Consider the following 22,857-nt stretch of genomic DNA (forward strand, 5'->3'; position numbering starts at 1 on the left):
AGATCAGTTTATGAACGTTCTCAAGAGAGACATTACTCCCTGTAACCCATCTAGATGTTTTCAATTTTCCTACCCAATCCGCCACTGCGTCAAAAAGTTTTGAACTATGTTCTATGAGGCTATTAGTGCCCTTCCGTAGTTTATAAAGACCCCGAAGGTCCCTCACCATATCTGTGTTCCTTTGAGCCATAAGCTGTTTTCAAAACTTGCAAATCCATTTTGTAAATTGGAAACTCCTGCAATGGTGGGAGAGATCTCCTCTATTGAAATCTAGCAAAGCTTTCGCCTCTCTAAATGCCTCTATATCATCTGTATATTCTTTTCAGCTAAATAATTATTCACCCCTTCAATAAAAATTTGCACAGGTTGTGACAGAACACCATCTACCATCCTTCTGAAAGGACTCACGCCTGCACTCACGTTCGTTACGCGATGTAGTAGCGTTGTGGTACTCTTAGTATCCGCCATCTTTCCCTCTTTCCGGAAGCTCTTTTGTTCTATAAGATTCCCCGATCTCAATAACATCAATGCATTTACATACACAAAACCCAATCCAGAAAAATTAATACAAATTTTCCCCCAATAATGGATAACAAAAAGCAAACGCGCCCATTACATCATCCCACGAAAGCAACAAAAAAATAGGGAGGGGATAGAAAAAGAAAAAAAAGTGCAAAACGCTTACTAAGCGATCCAACCCGATGACACCAGAACCACACTCACCAACTCCCGTCTCTCTCTCTCTCTCTCTCAGGTCGTGGCTTGCAACAAAAACCCCCTATACGTCAGCGTAAAGTTTAAATCAAAGGTTTTGAGGTAACTAATCTTATAGTGTGCCTACTCCGAGTCATTTTGGTATGAATTTTATTTATATGCGAGTTGGAACAAATGACTTAATCATGAAAGTAAATCAAAATTGCCTGGAGAAATCAGTAAAGCATATTCTTTACAAAAGTCAATATTTTTCTAACCTAACACACACTTGCAATTCTACTACCAGTCTCAAATGGTGTACTTAGAGTTAGTCTATCAAACAATAATGGTAGTACCTTTACACAAAGTGGTTGGATCAAAAAATGAAATTTGGACCATTGGCCCCAGACTAATGGTAATAGTGCATATACAAAAACCTTGACCACATGTAGCGTAGTATAAAGTGCCAAAGTTAGCTGTATAAACTACTCACATGAGTCACATTATTGCATTTTTAAGTACTTTTAGCCATTTATGGCTCTAGTTGTTGAGATGATTTTTTAACACAATCACCTACCTTAACATTTTTTAATTATTTCCAACTGAAAGGGGACCTTTGAATATATTTGCATCCCCTTAAACTATGGAGGCTTCATGGAAAATTTGTTGGAAGTGATTCAGTGGTTCTGGAGATGGCATGAAAATGTAAGAATTACACAGAAAAGCCAAACACACTGATCTGCAAAGCTTGCTTGAGTTTTTAGTCCAGGTAAGCTTGCTATATCAGTGATAATGAAAATTACTTATGACATTCATATTAAATGCATGATAATCAGCATTTGTAAAAACAGATACTACCTTAATTTACGAAAACACATGTTGAAGAAATTACGAAGTTCAGTAGTTGTAATAAAAAAATAATAATGGTAAACAAATACAGCCAATTAAGTGTTTCTTAAAATAAACTTATATTTTTTATAACTATCAAACCTGCAGTCTTAATGTAATGGAAACTTCGTTAGCTCCAGCTGAAGTCCGATTAAAAGAAGTACAAGGATTTTGCTGAAAACGAGAATTAGCCAAGATGGCGGAAAGGAGAAAGGCACAGAAGACCTGTCTTAACCCATTCTGGCTATAATGTATCAGTTTCTTTTAGCCCAGGTAACTAAACGAGGGGTGGTTGAGGTGGGTCACATAAGTTAAGACAGCAGGTTTGTTAGTTACGAAAAATGCAAATTACTTGAAAGTTTGTTCGTCATTTGTTAATAGTATACAGAACAAACCTTTGATCTTAACGTAAAGGAGACTTACTCTATGCCTCTGATCTGTTAAAGGTTACTCAATAGCCACATGTCTGGGTTAAGATACAACGTGAACTCCTTTGGCTTGTAGGAATATACATAACCTGTAATTGTTAGGGACAAAACTTATATTAGTCACCAACCTTGTTTGTTGCCATTCCCTCACTCCCTTTTAAGAGGGAGGAAGGGACTTGCTTCCATGTATAGTTTTTATTGTGTAGAAACAAAAAAACCAATTGAATGGAGCTCTCTCATCTGTATCTGCCCAGTTCCAGCACATGATGGCATAATTCTCTCTACTGCCTCCTGGTAAAGAAAGAGAATGAGAAAGGCAGAACCCCAGTCATCCCATTCACTCTCACTTTCAAAACCAACATCTTAGGGAAGATACAAACTGGATGAGCTACATAACTTGTTGAGCAGCCACCACCAGACCCAAGGAAAAAGTGTCAAAGGACCTGTGGCCAATGTCCTGCATATTGAAGGATGTGAAGATGGTTTGGCAAACCCATGTACTAGCCTATAAAATCCTTGAACCGACAAGTTCTTTTTGAAAGTGATGGAAGGGCTTACATCCCTATCATCATACGCTCTTGCATGCACTGTATTGGCATCTGAATGTGAAGAACTGTAGGATTGCTTGCGCTGTACTGGCATCTGAATGTGAAGAACTGTAGGATTGCTTGATTACCCCACATAGCCAATGGAAATAGTATTCTTAGACACTTCCTCCTTGTTCCGGCCTGTACTAACAAAAAGTCTGTGAAAACCCAGCCTGAGATGTTGAGTTCTTTTTAGATAGTTATGAGTGCCCTGAAGGGACATGAAAGTAATTCATCTGGGTCATTACCAAAAAAATCTCCATGGGAAGGGAAAGAAAAAACTAAAATCTTTCGTCATGAACTGAGTGATTTTGAGTCTTACATCATCAAAAGGAAGTCCGTGAAGTTTACTAACACTCGTTGATGAGGCCAAGGCTAAAAAGAAAAGCGTCTTTAGGGTCAAATTTCTACCTGGTGAAGCCCGTAAGGGTTTGCATGGAAATGTAAGACTTTTAAGCAAGAGTGTTAGATCCCAATTCAGAGGTCTAAGATCTCTTGGGGGAACAGGACTGCTAAAAATTCCTGAGAAGCAAAGAGATTTCCCACTAAGATGATAGGTCTTAATCTTTTAAATGTTGAACTACATCTACAGCAGCTCTATAGCCTTCATGGCTGACACCAAAAAGGGTTTCTCCCTACAGAGAAAAATGAGGAAGTCTCCTACTTGTTGAATAGTAGTTCCGACTGGAGAGAAACCCGACTGATGACACCAATCACAGTAGACAGCCCAATTTCCCTGATACACGGTTGTAGAAGACCTGAGATAACCAGAAATTTCTGATGCTGTTCTGTGAGGAAAGCTCCTTGCTCATAGGATAAAAACATCAGGAAAGGAATAACTTACCTTATTTTGACAATATTTAAAACTCACTGGTAATTAAGAGACATATGATTAATAATCTGGAGCACAGCCATGTATAAACAGTCTGCAGTAAGAGCCCCAAGCAATGAAGGAAGAATGAAATACAAATAATATACCCTCTTTATTTATAAGATATCAAATTGACAGCAAAAATATCCTGAATTAGGTCATCATATAATATCAAACAAACTCGAGACTTCATACTAAAAATTAAATACATACAGCAGGCATACATTTTATGATGTTACTATTGTTTTTATAAGCTGCTAAAATTCTTTTTCTTTTTTAATACTTATATTTGGAGAAATTCCAAGAGTGGAGAACTCCTCAAAGCTCTTAGATTTCCTTTTTTTCTTTGGAGTTATTATTTCTTTTTTAATTTTTATTTCCCTTTCAAGTTCACTTTCTCTATCTGAATCACTGATAGTGTGTCCTTTCATAAGGTAAGGAGAGGCTACTTTATATGGGCTTTCTGTACCAATTTCTTTTTTCAACTTTTCAAGTTTCCTATCAGCTTTTTTAAGTGGACTCCTTAAATTTTCTTTTGCAACTACTGCAGGAACTATTAACTCACTCTCCATCATACTTTTTCTCTTTTTACTTTTGGGTGTTTTCTCTTTGGAATGTTTAGCTTTCTTGGTGTATTTTACAGGGCTCATCGGAGATCCTGAAAAAGTGAAAATTAGCATAAAACACAAATCATGATTTCCATAACTATGATTTATAGCATACTTGGAACAGCACTATCTTAATTTTGTTTTTGGCAAACTCTATAAAATTTACTGTTTCTAGCTCAAAATAATTATTAATATTAACTTCGAACTACTACTTGTCAATAAAGATTCAATGATTTATCTGAAGGACAAGTGTCTGACCATAACTTTAAATCCATTTATGGCATATTGGATTCAATGATTTATCTGAAGGACAAGTGTCTGACCATAACTTTAAATCCATTTATGGCATATTATGTCAAGTCTTTAAATACTAACCATATCCTATACTTTGCAACCAACAATATCAGAAACAGAATTAAGTTTATGGTATTGCAGAATGATCACATATGAAGGCACCTTTATAGATAAACCATAAAATATTTGAGGACTCAAGAATATGACTATTTTCTGTTACTCTCAGTTTTCACCGTCAATTGTAAAGAATGTTGGATAAAATCAATGCAGGATACTGAAGTACTATTTAAAGCACCAAGATACTATTTTTTTAAAAACAATTTCTTTTACTTAAAATGAAATGATACATGAAACGTAGTTTTTAAAATACTGTAAATGAACTCGCTCAGTTAAGGGGTATGACTAATGACCAGAAAGTTCAGAGATAAAAAATAAATATCCAGACAAAAACAAACAAATTTAGCTATAAACTGAAAAACCTATGATTTTGTAAAACCAAAATTAATAATATCATTGACCATGTTAACTGAGATCAACAGTACCTGGTAAACTTTTATAACCTTTCATCAATTGAGGCAGGAACATTACCTCATTTGAAGTTAAACTCCCTTTTCTTTCCTCCTATTTCTTTCTCTTACTTTCTTTAGTCCATTGTTGGACAAGGACATTGAGTTGTCTAAATCAATACCATTTTCCTTAAAAGTGAATAAGCAGCTCATTTCAATCACTGCTGAGTTGTATAAGGACAATGTGTTAAAAATATGTAATTAAAAAAAAACTGCACAAGCCTGGGCAGATCTGAGGTCTCTGGTCAGAAACAGTCTTATTCATTTCCAAAAAAATATGACCAATTTTTTCTTAATTTGTATTTTTCATAGCTAACAAACCTGAGGTCTTAAACCCTTCGCCACCGGCCTGTTACATTGCTGCAAATGCTTGCATACTGCATGAGACCCCTTGTCAACCGTGAGTATTAATCATTACTCTCTCCCACTAAATTTTATGTTATTCATATTTTTCCTTTATATTCTTATGCGAAAACATTGTGTATACATCAATGAATATTTTTTACCACATTGGCAAAAAATACAAAAAAATATAGTAAGGATATCAGAAAAAATAGGAATATTTAGTGGAAAAAGTAATTGCAGAAGTGGAAACAATTATAAAGTAGTAGAAATAGTAAAGTAGTAGAAATAAAGTAGCACAAAAAGAAGTAAAGTATTAGTAAAATAGTAGTACAGTAGTACCTCGAGATACGAAATTAATCCGTCCGAGGCGCCCTTCGTATCATGAGTTTTCGTTAGTCTTGGACCACATGTTACATGTAAAATGGCTAATCCGTTCCAAGCCCTCCAAAAACACCCCAGTAAATTTCATAATAAAGCTAAACTGACCTATAAACAATGAAATACTACAACAATTTGGACCATTCAATACCTAAATTAATAAAAAAAAATACAAAATATAACCTGTAAATAAAGTGTATATTAGTGTACATGGTAACAAGAAATATACTGTACGTAAAATGTGGAAGCTTACCTTTCGAGTGAGGCTACGTACATACGTAACTATCCAAGGAAGATTACTTCTGCCTACTTTTCACAATGTTCCTGTGTGAGCCTTTTCGGGGGGTGTCTTTTACAAATGATTGCACTTTATGAAAAGCGGCTTTAATTTCTGCCGTTTTTCTTTTCTTTTCTACATATGTAAGTACGTACACTTTAAAAAATATACGTAAACAATGTTCCTGTGTGAGCCTTTTCGGGGGGTGTCTTCTACAAATGATTGCACTTTATGAAAAGTGGCTTTAATTTCTGCCGTTTTTTTTTTTTTTTTTTTTTTTTTTACAACTTTTTTTGCACCTCATGACTTCTGTTGGCCCTGGTGTCCATCAAAACCCTGTTCAACCAAATGCTTCTCTCTGCAAACTGTGATTTTGGGTACTGAATGTTCGGCTGCTGACTTCAACATAAACTGAAGTGCCTTGATTATACGTACTTGTATGCATGTTGTAAATGATTGGTCCTACACCTTCTGTTCAGCAGGGAGGGGAGATTCTACCAACCTTGCAAAGTTTCCAGTTATCCCCCCATGAGAGACCTTTTGATCACTTTATCCATGTGAGAGATCTTGGTCACTTTTTTTTTTTAAATAACGTACACATTGACGATCCCGAAAACGAATACCGCGTGCGTACTATAACAATGCTGGTACCGAGTGGCCGAGGCACGCCACCACGTGTACATAGTAGATGCATGATGGGAGGGACGCTGGCAATAGGAGAGAAGGAATTTCATGCCGCGACTAGCATCAGGAACCAATGGGACGAGCAGGAGGATGGTGGCGAGTCTACTAGTACTAAGATGGTGGTGCGCGGTCGCGATTTTCAAAATTGTTATCCGGGCGAATCTTGGACTTTCAGAAACCTTTCGTATCTTGAAAACTTTTCGTATGTAGAGCCGTTAAATTTTTCGTATTGACTTACGTATCTCGAGTTTTTCGTAAGTTGATCCTTTCGTATATCGAGGTACCTCTGTAGTAGTAATAGCAGTATTAGCTTTCTTACTGAAACAGTTAGTCCTAGGTTTCATACAGAAACAGCGTATACATCAATGAATGTTTACGGCATTGGTAATGGACAATAATAATAATAATAATAATAATAATAATAAATAATAAATAATAATATAAGTGTACTTAGGAAGCAGACCCTCTCTCAAGCATACTTTATTAAAAGTAATGGCTACTTCAGCAGCATTACACTTGTAGAGATTCTTCTCTATTTTGCGAATAGCGGCTTTTTCAGTGCTACTTAAACAGGCTAGTAGAGCGCCTATAGAGGTCATGGTAAAATACAGGGTCAAAATAGGTGTATATATTTGAATTTTACAGATAAACTATGATACCATAGTCATCAAAGTCATTAACGATTCTCTCTCTCTCTCTCTCTCTTTCTTAAAGCGAGCTTTCGTCTGGAGCTGCCAGACATACTCGGGTGGGGGAAAAGCCCCCTTGAGGGTGGACTGATCTTGGTGCGGTGTCCGTCCTCCTTATATCTGGTGGTTGACAGCAAGGGGTCTGCCCCATGCTTGTCTCCTATTGGCTGGTGGCGGTGAGTCTTGTTTTCATTGGCTGGCTGCCTGAGCCAGGTCTCAAGCCACTTTCCTCGAGCCGATGGTTGCGTTGCAGCATATCCTGCAGCTGCCTGGACCTCCTAAGCGGCGCTGTAACATTGATGGGCGTTGCGCTACGCTGTGGGACGTCACGGCTACTTTGATTTCCATCGGCTGCAGGAGTACCTCGTTCGGGGGCGTTGTCATCCATAGAGTTGTCATGATCGGTGGTGTCATTGTTAGTGGCAGGTCTTCTCATACTCGTAGGGAGGAGAAATTCTTCCTGCGTCCAGGCGGCTGCAGGATATGCTGCAACGCAACCATCGGCTCGAGGAAAGTGGCTTGAGACCTGGCTCAGGCAGCCAATGAAAACAAGACTCACCGCCACCAGCCAATAGGAGACAAGCATGGGGCAGACCCCTTGCTGTCAACCACAGATATAAGGAGGACGGACACCGACACCAAGATCAGTCCACCCTCAGCTTCCCAGCCCCGAGGGATGTCTGGCAGCTCCAGACGAAAGCTCGCTTTAAGAAAAGAAGACAAGAGAGAGAGAGAGAGACGAGAGAGAGAGAGAGATGAGAGAGAGAGAGAGAGAGAGAGAGAGAGAGAGAATCGTTAATGACTTTGATGACTACGGTATCATAGTTTATCTGTAAAATTCAAATATATACACCTATTTTGACCCTGTATTTTACCATGACCTCTATAGGCGCTCTACTAGCCTGTTTAAGTAGCACTGAAAAAGCCGCTATTCGCAAAATAGAAGAATCTCTACAAGTGTAATGCTGCTGAAGTAGCCATTACTTTTAATAAAGTATAATAACCCTCTTACGCCGGAGCCTAAAAATCAAAAACGTCTCCCGTATGCCGGGCCTGGTTTGGAGTGAGCGCGGAAGTGGAAAAAAATAATTTTTCAAAAAAATTACAGCGCGCGTACTTTTGAAGATTAAGAGTTCATTTTTGGCTCCTTTTTTTGTCATTGCCTGAAGTTTAGAATGCCAACCATCAGAAAGTGAAAAAATAATATCATTATCATATGTAAATAATGCGATATATGGTAGCGAAAAAAAAAAATTCATACATAATTGGTAGTTCAAATCACGCTGTGGGCAGAAAAACGGTCAAAGCTAACCAGTTACTTTTTTTTTTGCGTTGTATTGTACACTAAATTGCGATCATTTTGATATATAATACATTGTAAAACAATAAAAGCAACACCGGAAAAATATTATCACAAAATGATGTACGAATTCGTAACGAGGCGGACGTAAAAAATGTTATTTTCAAAAATTCACCGTAATTCTAAATAATGTTCTAGAGACCTTCCAATTTGTTTCAAAATTAAGACAAATGATTGAATATTACGATACTATAAGAAGTTTTAGATTAGAATTGCAGATTTCGACCATTTCGGACGAGTTAAATTTGACCGAATGTCGAAATTTTAAATATATATATGTTTTTTTATATGGACATATTTCGAAGATGGAAAAAGACTACAAACCTTCAAATTATTTTTTATTGTATTCTTCACGAATTTGCGCACATTTTGATATATGAAACTCTATAAAAAGGCTAATATGAAAAAGGAGCAAATATTAGGATAATGCCATGTACGTATTTCGGAGACTTGGCGGCGAATCGTAATCGAGAGCGCGGAGTGAAGGTAATATATTTTTCAAAAATTCACCATAAATCACAATATTGTTTTAGAGACTTCAAATTTGTTTCAAAATGAAGATAAATGACAGAATATTACTAGGCCGTAAGAGTTTTAGCTTACAATTGCGTTTTTCAACTATTTCGGTAGAGTCAAATTTGATCCGAACATGGTTTTTTTTTCTATTTATCGTGATTTATATGCAAATATTTCGAAAAAAGAGAAAAGCTACAACCTTCAATCATTTTTAGTTGTATTCTACATGAAATTACGCACATTTTCATATATAAAACTTTATGTAACAGCTAATTTTAAATGGTGCAAACATTTCGACAATCGCACAAAAAAATTCTGATTTTTTCGGAAGTTACCGCACGAACGTAATGTTTTTTTTTTCATAAATTCACCATAAATCGAAATATTGTGCTAGAGACTTCCAAGTCGTTGAAAAATGAAGGTAAATGATTGAATATACTAGAATATAAGAGTTTTAGCTTACAAATTGCGTTTTTTTTTCGACCATTTCGTAGAGTCCCCCCCCAAAAGTTGACCGAAAGTTGAAATTTTGCACTTAACATTATTTATATGAAATATTTCAAAACTGATAAAAGCTACAACATGGGTTGTTTTTTGTTGTATTGTGCAGGAATTGCGCACATTTCCATATATAAAACTTTATGTAACGGCAAATTTAAAAGGGTGCAAAACATTAGGACAATAGCACGAAAAAATTTATCGGAAGAGTTATCGCACGAACGTAAGGAAAAAGTTTTTTCATAAATTCACCATAAATCGAAATATTGTGCTAGAGACGTCCAATTTGTTGCAAAATGAAGGCAAATGATTGAATATTACTATAATGTAAGAGTTTTAGCTTACAATTGCGTTTCTCGACCATTTCTGTAGAGTCAAAGTTGACCGAAGGTTGAAATTTTTGCACTTATCGTTATTTATATGAAAATATTTCAAAACTGATAAAAGCTACAATCATGAAGTATTTTTTAAAGTTGTATTGTGCCATGAAATTGCGCACATTTTCAATATATAATACTTCATGTAAAGGATAATTTAAAATGGTGCAATAATTATGTCAAAGTGACGAAATAATTTCCGAGATGTGTCACTGATACATTTTAGTGCGATAAGAAAGAAATTCACGCTTGCGCGCCTGCGTAGCGATTGTAAACAACAATGCCTTGATCCGTGAACTCCCAGCATCCCCCAAGGCGCGTGATACAAAAGTTTTTGGCTGGTAGGCCTATAAGTATTTTTTCCGCGAATTTTTAAAAAAACTTTTTTGAGCCGACGTATGATACGTCAATCGGCATACGGGAGACATTTGACTCGACGTTTAATACATCCAATCGGCGTAAGAGGGATAATAATAATAATAATAGAAAAATGTGCCTTAGTCAACATACAAAAGGGCAAAGTAACAGGGCTGAAGGGATAAAGCTACCAGATGGGAACAACAAACACATAGATGAAACAGGATACAAATACCTAGGAATAATGGAAGAGGGGATATAAACACCAAGAGATGAAGGACACGATCAGGAAAGAATATATGCAAAGACTCAAGGCGATACTCAAGTCAAAACTCAATGCCGGAAATATGATAGAAGCCATAAACACATGGGCAGTGCCAGTAATCAGATACAGCGCAGGAATAGTGGAATGGACGAAGGCGGAACTCTGCAGCATAGACCAGAAAACTAGGAAACATATGACAATACACAAAGCACTACACCCAAGAGCAAATATGGACAGACATACATAACACGAAAGGAAGGAGGGAAAGAACTACTAAGTATAGAGGACTGCGTCAACATCGAGAACAGAGCACTGGGGCAATATCTGAAAACCAGTGAAGACAAGTGGTTCAAGAGTGCATGGGAAGAAGGACTGATAAAAGTAGACAAAGACTCAGAAATATAGAGACTGGAGAATGACAAACAGAACAGAAGACTGGCACAACAAACCAATGCACGGACAATAAATTAGACAAACTAAAGAACTAGCCAGCGATGGCTACATAGGGGAGAGCTCAAGAAGGAAATTGAAGGAATGATAACAGCGGCATAAGATCAGGCCCTAAGAACCAGATATATTCAAAGAACGACAGACGGAAATAACATCTCTCCCATATGTAGGAAGTGCAATACAAAAAATGAAACCATAAATCACATACTAAGTGAATGTCTGGCACTTGCACAGAACCAGTACAAAAAGAGGCATGATTCAGTGGCAAAAGCCCTCCACTGGAGCCTGTGCAAGAAACATCAGTTACCTTGCAGTAATAAGTGGTACAAGCACCAACCTGAAGGAATGATAGAAAACAATCAGGCAAAGATCCTCTGGGACTAGGGTATCAGAACAGACGTTGATTGACAAAATCAAGAAAAAAGTATCGCTCATTGATGCCGCAATACCATGGGACAACAGAGTTGAAGAGAAACCGTGGGAAAAAATGGATAAGTATCAAGACCTGAAAATAGAAATAAGAAGGAAATGGGATATGCCAGAGGAAATTGTACCCACAATCATAGGAACACTAGGCCCGATTCCAAGATCCCTGAAAAGGAATTTATAAAAATTAGAGGCTGAAGTAGCTACAGGACTCGTGCAGAAGAGTGTGATCCTAGAAACAGCGCACATAGGGCCTTTTATTCACCCCCATTATTATCAGCAAGCTATAAAAAACATATATCTCATCACAAGTAACAGACCTCCATAGAAGTCCATTCACCTTATGCTTTCCTGTTGAATGAAAGTGCTACTCCTCTGCCCGAGCATTCAACCATTCATACAATTTGTTAATTACATTAACACAAAAAAGGAAAAAAATAACAAATTGAATCACGTTAAGCAGGTGAAATCTGGTGTGTAAGCAGAAATCCCATTTGTTACCCCCCATGAATTGGGGGGGCTGGGTCTGGGCGCATGTCACAAGATGGATCAGTTATGAACCGCCAACCTTCATCGGCAATAGGTTCAATGTCTTCCAAACACTCGTTGTCACTGTCAACCTCTAAGAAATTATCACTATACGTAATCATCATCTGACAGATTTGGCAGGTCCTCAGACCCTGGCTCTGAAACACTATCATCTGACATGATACTGAAAAATAACAGCAATCAAAAGGGAAAAAGGTTTAGAATTCAAATCTACATGGTTTACAGACAAAATCGTGATCATCCTTCTCAGCTAATAGCCTGAGGTGCACTGACATGTGTTGGCCAGTACCCCTCCTAATACCCCATATGAAAATTATGTCATGACGACCATCGGACACTCATTGACTAGAATGAATAGTGGGTGGAGCTTCAGCACCTCTCTCGTACACAATACTGTGTCTGGAACCCGTCCAAGCTGAAGAAAACAGCTTTACTTTTCAAGGAGGGATGAAAGACATATAAGAATACGTCGCAGTCTTTTATTACTGGACTGTAAAAGACATACAGGTGTACGTCTAAGCGCTGAAGGGGTTAACATAAGGTTAAATCTTCTAGTGCCAGCTGGAAATCAGTTAAAAACAATATAAAATTGTAAATGCAGGGAATCTGTGGCATCTGGCATCCAATACGTAGTTGAGGTAGAAGAGTCAGAGACCACGCTTGAACCTAGAGATGCATTAGTTGCTCTTCCAACCCAAGATGAAACTAGAGGTGGACAGTCAATGTTAAGACCTCAGGTTTGTTAGCTATAAAAAATACAAATTTATTAACAATTTGCCATTTGTTCATACGCAGAGCAAACACTCTGTTTCAACATTAGGATACACACTTGGAGGGAGGTATGAGAATCCTGAACAGACTGGAGGTTCGGCACACATAATTCTTCTTAGAAACAAGAATTCTAAAGAAGAGGACCTGAGCCTTTGAGATGTTAGCTATATGGATATCTAACACCCAGTCCACTGGGTTTAAATACAATGAAACATGTCCAGATTCACTGCATATGGGGAAGTAAAAAAGAACTATATCTGTTCAAGCAACAAACCATGTTAGCTGCAAGAAATGGGTTTGTAACCACCCCTCTCTCTCCTTGCTTGAGAGAGGAGTTGAGGCTAATGAGAAGCAGATTTGTATGTTGTATGGAACTATAAAAAAGGTCAAAAAGAAAACTGTTTCCAAAGTCAGTTCCCTGTGAGACGACTGATGCAAGGGCTTAAATGGAGCTCACGTGAGGCTACTTGGTACCAGAATAAGGCCCTTGTAGGATATTTGAGTTCCTTAGGTGAAGAAGACTGCTCAAAGCTCTTGAACCACACAGAGAATTCCAAGGGTGAAGTGATGTTCACATCTTTTATATGAAGAACAAATCATTAGGTACCCTTGTAGCCCTTGACAGCATAAACAGAAAGAGTTTCCTCTGTTCTGAGAAAGACCAAGAAGATCATTATATACTGAACAGAAACTCTGAGGAGAGAAACCCCTTCAATGACACCAATCACAGCAGATGGCTCATCTTGCACATGGCTGATGAAGATCTTCTGAAGTAGCCTTATATCTGGGTTGCTGCTCTGCGAGAGATCTCTCGTTCAAAAAAGATACTGGACAGACTCCACACATGAAGTGATAAAGATCCTACCGATTATTGGTATCTCTCATGAGGATGATGGAGAAGATTGTGCTAAGGTGGAATCTCTCTTGGCACTGCTGAAAGAAGAGAAAAAGACCTGGGAACTACTCAGCTTGGGGTCACAAGGACCTACCACGGCCATCCTGAGATTTTCAAACTTATTACTCTGTTCAGGACATAGCGGAACAGGCAGAATGGAGGAAATGCGTAAACTCACAGGTTGTTCCCAGTATGGTGAAGGGAGTCCCCTGCCCCTGCGAACAGATCTGGGACCACTGAACATTAGACCTCTAGCTTCCTGTTGAACTGTGTAGCGAAGAGGTCTGACATGGGTCTTCTCCAAGTAGACAGGAGATAATAGGATAACCCAATGGGATGTTTTATGGTAATATGCTCTATGCAGATACGTTCTAAATATCCTACTGTCAACTTGTGCATTGTCAAAGGAATTTGCACTGTAAACAGAGATGTCCTCACACTGCTAAAGGAATGTGCATTTCCAACAGAGATGTTCTATGAGGAGGTCCCCTATGATAACATAAGTTCAGAGATGTCCTATGATGATAGGACATTTACCCTGCATCTAAATACGAAATGATGACTACCATATTTTGATGCTCAAAAATCCTAAGGCTATGGCAGGCTACCCAACATAAAAACTGCCACCCCATAATCATATTTCTACTATGGGGCAGTTGTTGTAAATTTGTTTTGGTTATAGTCTATTTCTGCCACAGGCTCTAATGATGCGTACATACTCTCTGATATATTATGCCACTGGACAAGCGCCATAAAACTGGATCGCTCTAGGTTAGTGATTGAGATAACTATCTCTTACAGAAACCTCAAGCCGTCAAGGATGCGGCTCTGACAACCCTGAAGGCCTGGGTCGGTGGCTTTGGCAGGAATGTCAAGGCCAAGCAGCCCTACATGCTGTCCGAGGAGATGGCCTCACTCATCTCCCCCGGAGCGAAAAGGTCGGCAGCTGTAGAGGCAGAGGTGGTGGCCCCTATCATTGCCAGGATCCGGGCGGAGATCACGGCTCTGCTGGAAGACACGGAGGGTTTCGGTGAGGAAGTCTTGGGAGAAGCGGCGGCCATGAACTTGGACCGCGAGCCCATAGTTGTCGGCAACCAGGGCGGAGGTAAGAATGTTGTTGAGACAGGTAGTGTAAGGGCTAAAGGCTTGTCCTTTAGCCCACAAGCCTTTAGCCCATCTCAATCTTCCAATTCTTCTTCTTTCCAGGGATTCACCAGAAAGCCCCAGTCTGTTAGACCTAAGTCGGGCTCGGTGATCCCTAAGGTGAAAAGTGCTAACACCTTAATGGCTATTAAGAAGTCCTTGCCAAAGCCAAAAGATAAGACTAGCCGTGCCAGTACGCCATCGGCTTCCAAACCCGTGGCGGACTCGGCAAGAGCTACTCCCCCTCAACAGGGGTCGAGAGCGAGAGTCACAAAAGCTAGACCCCAGGAACCTAGCTTTGACCAGGCGGCTTTCTCCTCTATAATGATGGAGCAGAGGGGGAACTTAGTACAAACCAAGTTCCAAGAGATTATGTCTCAACTGTCTTCCAGTCTTGAGGCGTCGGGACAACCCATCCAGTCCCTGACGGAGAGGAGACCCTAGTGGCGGGTATCCAGGAAAACCTGGCGGCGGGACAACCTCAGTCCGGGCAGGCTAGACAACCCCTGTCAATGCCGGACTCCTCAAAGCTGCCCCCATTTAAGAACAATAACCCTTGGAGGCCAGCAGCATACGCCCCGTTCTCGGAGGGTATGCTTACAATAGAGGGATGTGGAACCCGGCGGTTGGAAGACTTTGAGTTCTATCCGCCGGATCTCCAGTTCCCCTTCATGGGCTATGCCCGGTTGACGGACGAGGCAATGATAAGGGAAGATAAGGTCCTGAAGGAGACCGTCATCTTCCCTAGGGACCAGGCCCAACAAGCCTGGGTCCGGAACTTGACAGAGTGGGAGTGTGTCAACACAAAGTTGACACCCCACAGAAGCCCCTTTACAATGTTCATAGTGAGTGATAACACTCCTACCCCATGCCTCTCCAAAGTGGCCGAGCTAACGCTACAAGTGGCCACGGAAGATAAGCCTATGCCGCAACTCCGGGAGATAGATTTACCTTCCCTTCTGCTCCCCGGAGGCACGGAGTGTTGGGTTGACGCTCCTGCAACTTTTTCAGTGGGTAAGCTTAGCCCAGACTGTGCTGCAACACAGGTTAGTGAGCGGCTACCTAGACTCCCCGACACCTTAGTCAAAGCTGAGTATGACGCGAGGTGCAGGCTGAGCAGGTCCCTCAACTCCACCACCATGACAGAGATGACATCCTTGGTTTATGTGGATGAGCCACTGTTCAAGATTCTAACGAAGTCATACCTTCACACAGTACAGTGTGATCTTTATGACTTTGCAGTGGCCAGACAGAACTGCAGGAAGCACGTCTTGTCGGACGCTTCCATCCGGCATGAACCCAATAAGCTCATCAAATCCTCGATCTGGGGATCGAAGCTATTCCCTGAGTCCGTCGTTAAAGAGGTTCTCTGGGAGGCAGCCAGAGTGAACCAGAGCCTGAGGATACGCTGGAGACTCATTACAAAGGGGAAGTTTGAGTCCTCCGGAACGCATTCTAGGGGCAAGAAGCGGACAAGGAAGTTCCAGCCCTTCCAAGGGTACAATAGGTTCGCCAGAGGTAGCCGAGCTAGAGGAGCTTTCCAGCACAGGGGTGGCGGAAGAGCTTCTGGCCGAGGCAAAGGCTGCCGGGGAAGTCGCCCATCTGCCAACCAGTGAGGCTCCCCATGTAAGAGGGAGGCTGTACCTCTTCCGGAACCGTTGGAGGTTCAGCACTTGGGCCCACAGTATTGTAGCAAAAGGTCTGGGATGGAGTTGGAAAGAAGGGCCTCCTCCATCAAACAGATTTTACCAGAAACCAACGGCGGACTTGATAGAATACACCCAAGACCTGCTTCGAAAAAAAGTAGTGTCAGAAGTCAGACATTTAAAATTTCAAGGGCGCTTGTTCAGTGTTCCAAAGAAAGACTCACACAAGCTAAGAATAATCCTAGACTTGTCCCATCTAAACTCATTCATTCATTGCGACAAGTTCCATATGCTGACCGTCTCGCAGGTGCGGACCTTACTTCCCCGTGGGGCCGTCACCACCTCTATAGATCTTACAGATGCCTACTATCATGTCCCAGTAGCAAGACATTTCTGCCCCTTCCTAGGCTTCAGACTAGGAAAGAAGACTTATTCCTTCAGAGTAATGCCATTCGGGCTCAACATAGCGCCCAGAATATTTACAAAGATAGCGGAAACAGTAGTCCAAGAATTAAGGACCCAAGGGATAATGCTAGTAGCCTATCTAGACGATTGGCTCATTTGGGCCACGAACGCCGAAGAATGCCGCAAGGCAACAGCCAAAGTGATAAGTTTTCTAGAATACCTGGGATTCCTGATAAACAGGAACAAATCCCGGCTGACTCCGGCACCATGCTTTCAGTGGTTGGGAATACAATGGGACCTGAATGCATACAATTTATCAATTCCGCCAACAAAACGCAGACAAATAGCAAAGGCTACAAGGCAATTCCTCAAGGGCAAACAGACGTCCCGGCGGAACCAAGAAAGGATTCTAGGTTCACTCCAATTTGCATCAATTACGGACGTACTGTTGAAAGCCAAACTAAAAGATATAAACTGAGTCTGGCAATCCAGAGCAAACAGGAAATCTCAGGACAAAGTATCCCGGATCCCACCAATCTTACGGAAGAGACTCCGCCCCTGGTCAGAAGTCAAGAATGCCAAAATCAATACCATTACAGTTTCCTCCACCAGCCCTGATAGTCCACACGGATGCCTCTCTGAGTGGCTGGGGGGGATACTCTCAGTACAAAAAAGTACAGGGGACTTAGTCAGTGACATTCCGCCAGCTGCATATCAATGTATTGGAGGCCATGGCAGAGTTTCTGACCCTGAAGAAACTCTCGCCAGCAAAGAAAATCCATATCAAATTAGTACTAGACAGCGCGGTGGTAGTCCACTGCATAAACAGAGGCGGCTCCAAATCGAGCCATATAAATCACGTAATGGTAGCAATATTTGCCTTAGCAGCAAGGAACCAATGGCACCTGTCAGCCACTCACCTAGCGGGAGTAAGGAATGTAGTGGCAGGCGCATTGTCAAGGACAACTCCGCTGGAATCAGAATGGTCCCTAGACGGAAAATCGTTCAAATGGATCTGCCAACAGGTGCCAGGGCTTCAAGTAGACCTTTTTGCCACAAAATCAAACCACAAACTGACATGTTTTGTGGCTCCCAATCTGGACCCTCTGGCATATGCCACGGACGCTATGGCAATAGACTGGAATACTTGGAAGAAAATTTATCTATTCCCCCTGATAAACCTACTACTGAAAGTTCTGAACAAACTCAGATCTTTCAAAGGACAGGTTGCACTAGTAGCTCCCAACTGGCCCAAGAGCACTTGGTTCCCACTACTAGTGGAATTGGGACTCCGGCCCCTGCGGATCCCCAATCCCAGACTGACGCAGTGGTACAAACGCGGACTGTGTCCGCTTCCTCAGGGATTCAGAAAGCCCTAACTTTATGGACATCATGAAGTTTGCGGCGCAAAAAGATGCCAACATTGATCCTCAAAACATCCTGTTCCTGGAATCAGACAAATGAGAATCTTCACTGCGTCAATACGATTCAGCAGTGAAGAAGCTAGCCACCTTTTTGAAAGACGCAAAGGTACAAACCAGTTACCTTTTTCAGAACCCTGTTCGAAAAAGGCCTAGCAGCTAGTACTATTACTACAACCAAATCTGCATTAAAGAAAATATTTCAATTTGGATTTAATATTGATCTGACAGATTCGTATTTTTCTTCTATCCCCAGAGCTTGTGCTAGACTTAGACCAGTAAATAGACCTCAGATGGTCTCCTGGTTTTTAAACGATGTACTTAAGCTAGCTTCAGACACTGTTAACGAATCAAGTTCTTATATAACCCTTCTCAGGAAAACGTTATTCTTAGTAAGTCTGGCATCAGGAGCCAGAATATCTGAACTGTCGGCCCTTTCCAGAGAACCAAATCACAATGAATTTCTCTCATCTGGAGAAGTACTGATTTTGCCAGATCGTCAATTCTTGGCTAAAAACGAGGATCCACAAAATAGATGGTCCCCATGGAAGATTGTCCCACTTCCGCAGGACCTATCTCTATGTCCAGTAAACACACTAAGAGCCTATCTAAACAGAACTGCCAAGAAATCTTCAGGCCCTTTATTCATTAGGGAGAATGGTGGGACCATCTCCCTAAAAGGAATCAGACAACAAATTCTCTATTTTATTAAACAAGCCAATCCGGAATCAATTCCGCATGTACATATCAGAGCGGTAGCTACTTCAGTTAATTACTTTCATCATGTGAACTTTGACGATCTCAAAAAGTATACAGGTTGGAAGTCGCCACACTACCTAAAATCCTTAGAGGCCCTTAAACTCCCGGCAGTGGCAGCAGGGGACATAGTTTCCTCTGACACTGCCTAGCATAGTTAATAACTACTAGTCTTAATAGCCTATAACTCTCCTTAGTTCTTTCTCTCCTACCTGCCTCGCTAGCATTCTTGACCTTTGCTTTGGTTGTTTACCAGGTTGCACAAATTGACCTTGATTTCACCTGGACTGCACTTATAATATGGATGTCTAATTGTATATATATGTATATAAATTTCCTGTATCGGGGTGCGGGATTGATCTAATCCTATCAGATTTGGGTTGTACAACCCTAACCCTTAAACGCCGAAGCGGTAAAAAAAAAAATGTCTCCCGTGTACCGGAGGTGTTTCAGAGTGAGCGCGGAAGCGGAAAAAATATTTTTTTCAAAAAATCACAGTGCGCTTAGTTTTCAAGATTGAGTTCATTTTTGGCTCCTTTTTTTGTCATTGGCTGAAGTTTAGTATGCAACCATCAAAAATGAAAAAAATTATCATTATTATATATAAATAATGCGATATATGATAGCGCAAAAACGAAGTTTCATATATAATTGTATTCAAATCGCGCTGTGCGCGAAACGGTTAAAGGTAACAAGTTATTTTTTTTTCGTTGCAATATGCACTAAATTGCGATCATTTTGGTATATAACACATTGTAAAACGATGAAAGCAACACAGAGAAAATATTATCACAAAATAATGCATGAATTCGTAACGCGCGGACGTAAACAAATATTTTTTTCAAAAATTCACCATAAATCTTAATATTGTCCTAGAGACTTCCAATTTCTTTCAAAATGAAGACAAATGATTGAATATTACTATACTGTAAGAATATTAGCTTACAAATGCAGTTTTCAACCATATCTGAAGAGTTAAAAGTTTGACCGAATGTCGAATTTTTTTATAATTTTTTTTTATATGCAATTATTTCGGAAAAAAGAAAAGCTACAACGTTCAAATATTTTTAGTTTTATTCTACATAAAATTGCGCACATTTTCATATATAAAACTCTATGAAATGCCTAATATGAAACGGAGCAAATATTCCGAGAATGGGACGTACGCATTTCGGAGATTTGTGGCAGAGAATCCGCGCGCGGAGGGAAGGAAATTTTTTTTCATAAATTCACCATAAATCGAAATATTGTGCTAGAGACTTTGAATTTGTTTCAAGATGAAGATAAATGACTGAATATTACTAGACTGTAAGAGTTTTAGCTTACAATTGCGAAAGCTACAACCTTCAATTATTTTTTGTTATATTCTACATGAAATTGCGCACATTTTCATATATAAAACTTTATGTAACGGCTAATTTAAAATGGTGCAAACATTACCACAATCACACGTATGATTTTTTCGGAAGAGTTACCGTGCGGACGTAAAGAAAATGTTATTTTTTTCATAAATTTACCATAAATCAAAATATTGTGCTAGAGACTTCCAATTTGTTGCAAAATGAAGGTAAATGCTTGAATATTACTAGAATATAAGCGTTTTAGCTTACAATTGCGTTTTTCGACCATTTCGGTAGAGTCAAAGTTGACCAAAGGTTGAAAATTTGTCACTTATCATTTTTTATATGAAAATATTTCAAAATTGATAAAAGCTACAACCATGGGTTGTTTTTAGTTGTATTGTGCATGAAATTGCGCACATTTCCATATATAAAACTTTATGTAACGGCTAATTTAAAATGGTGCAAACATTACCACAATCGCATGTATGATTTTTTTCGGAAGAGTTACCGCGCGGACATAAGGAAAAAGTTTTTTCATAAATTCACCATAAATCGAAATATTGTGCTAGAGACTTCCAATTAGTTGCATAATTAAGGTAAATGATTGAATATTACTAAAATATGAGAGTTTTAAGCTTACAATTGCGTTTTTCGACCCTTTCGGTAGAGTCAAAGTTGACTGAAGGTTGAAATTTTGGCACTTATCGTTATTTATATGAAAATATCTCAAAACTGATAAAAGCTACAATCATGAGTATTTTTTTGTTGTATTCTACATAAAAATGCGCACATTTTCATATATAATACTCCATGTAATGGCTAATTTAAAATGGTACAAAAATTATGTCAAAGGGACGAAATAATTTCCGAGATGTGTCACAGATACTTTTTAGTGCGGCAAGAAAGAAATTCGCGCTTGCGCGCCTGCGTAACGATTGTAAACAAAACAACACCTTGATCCGTGAACTCCCGGCATCCCCCAAGGAGCGTGATTCAAGAGTTTTCGGCTGGTAGGCCTAAAAGTATTTTTCCGTGAATTTTTAAAAAAACTTTTGTATGTCGATGTAAAATACGTCCAGTCGGCACCCGAGAGACAAAAAATGTCGACGTAAAATACGTCCAGTCGACGTTTAAGGGCTAATTTTTTAGATAAGGACTGTAGATTTAAGGATATTATTAAAATCTCAGTAGAATTAAGGAACTTTATTGAACTTGTAGAATTAAGACACTTTCATTAAAAAGTACCTTAGAAGTAATTATATAATTTTATTTTCCTTCCAGTAACTTGTTTACAGTAGCTTTCCAAGCTGGTGGGGCCAATTCTCTGTTACTATTTCACAGGACGACACAGGTTAGGCCCAGAAAAGGGATTTTGACAAAGGAAAAATCTATTTCTGGGCAGTGACCTGTGTCGCCCAGTGAAACCCACCCTCTATCTTCCACACCCTAACTGGCCCAAGCCTGGGTGCTATCTACAGGAATGATAAACAGACGCTAGTTGTAGCAGTAGCAGGCGGTAGATGGCCTAGAACGGCTCCTCTGTAGACGAGGGATATTGAGAAAGGAAGAGACTAAATGGCAGGGGACCTCTGATAGTGGTTTCACACGCCCCAGTTTCCATACCGACACCCTTAAATAAGGGTGAGCGAGCCAGGAAACTCTGGCATAACCATATAGCTTTTTTCTCTAGTATATTTAGCAATATTTATACCTTAGAAATGAGTCCCTGGTTATCGCCAATAACCAGGGACTGCCTGTATTCATAACTACTGGCAGTCCCCGGGTTACGACGGGTTCGGCTTATGACGTTCTGAGGTTAAGGCGCTTTTCAATTATATTCATCAGAAATTATTTCCAGGGTTACGACGCCTATGATGCTGATCTGGCACAATAAATATGACATCAAAAATGCAAAATAATCAATATTTGAAGATTTTTTTTATGAAAAATGCAATAAGATTGCAGTTTACAGTTTTGAATGCACCCAAAGCATGAAAAGTAAGGTTTTCTTAGGATTTTTTATGATGTTCCGGCTTACGATTTCAGGTTACAACGCGTCTCAAAAACGGAACCCCCATCGTAACCTGGGGACTGCCTGTATAAAAATTGAAAACTAATGTTCAAATGAGGGAAAATAAGATTGGAAATCAAATTTGCTATGGGATGGACAACATATCCATTCTTCATAGGATACCACCCTTTCCTTTACTAATTGCCTTTATGCTAATTAACAAATATTACATAATTACCTGGATCTTGAAAGAAACTCCTTTCCCTTATTTCTGGAGGTTTGTGGCTCCTAGAACGTAAATCATCAATGTCTATCTTTTGAGCATCAGCACAGGAAAGGGGAACTTTCTTCATTGTGATG

The 22,857-nt window shown here is 39.7% G+C and overlaps 1 protein-coding gene across 1 annotated transcript in view; it reads right to left on the bottom strand.

Moving 5' to 3' along the window:
* Positions 1-3,566: 3,566 nt before the first annotated feature.
* LOC135211256 (uncharacterized) overlaps positions 3,567-22,857 on the bottom strand; it is a 151,193-nt gene continuing 131,902 nt past the window's right edge. Inside the window, exons 4-5 of the mRNA XM_064244551.1 lie at positions 22,736-22,845; positions 3,567-4,125 (exon numbers count right to left, since the gene is read on the bottom strand). Of these exons, the coding sequence (XP_064100621.1) occupies positions 3,725-4,125; positions 22,736-22,845 (511 nt within the window). The 3' untranslated portion in view covers positions 3,567-3,724. The remainder of the gene's footprint in view (positions 4,126-22,735; positions 22,846-22,857) is intronic.

Source organism: Macrobrachium nipponense, chromosome 4 (assembly GCF_015104395.2).
Source record: "Macrobrachium nipponense isolate FS-2020 chromosome 4, ASM1510439v2, whole genome shotgun sequence".
Classification (NCBI taxonomy): Eukaryota; Metazoa; Arthropoda; class Malacostraca; order Decapoda; family Palaemonidae; genus Macrobrachium; species Macrobrachium nipponense.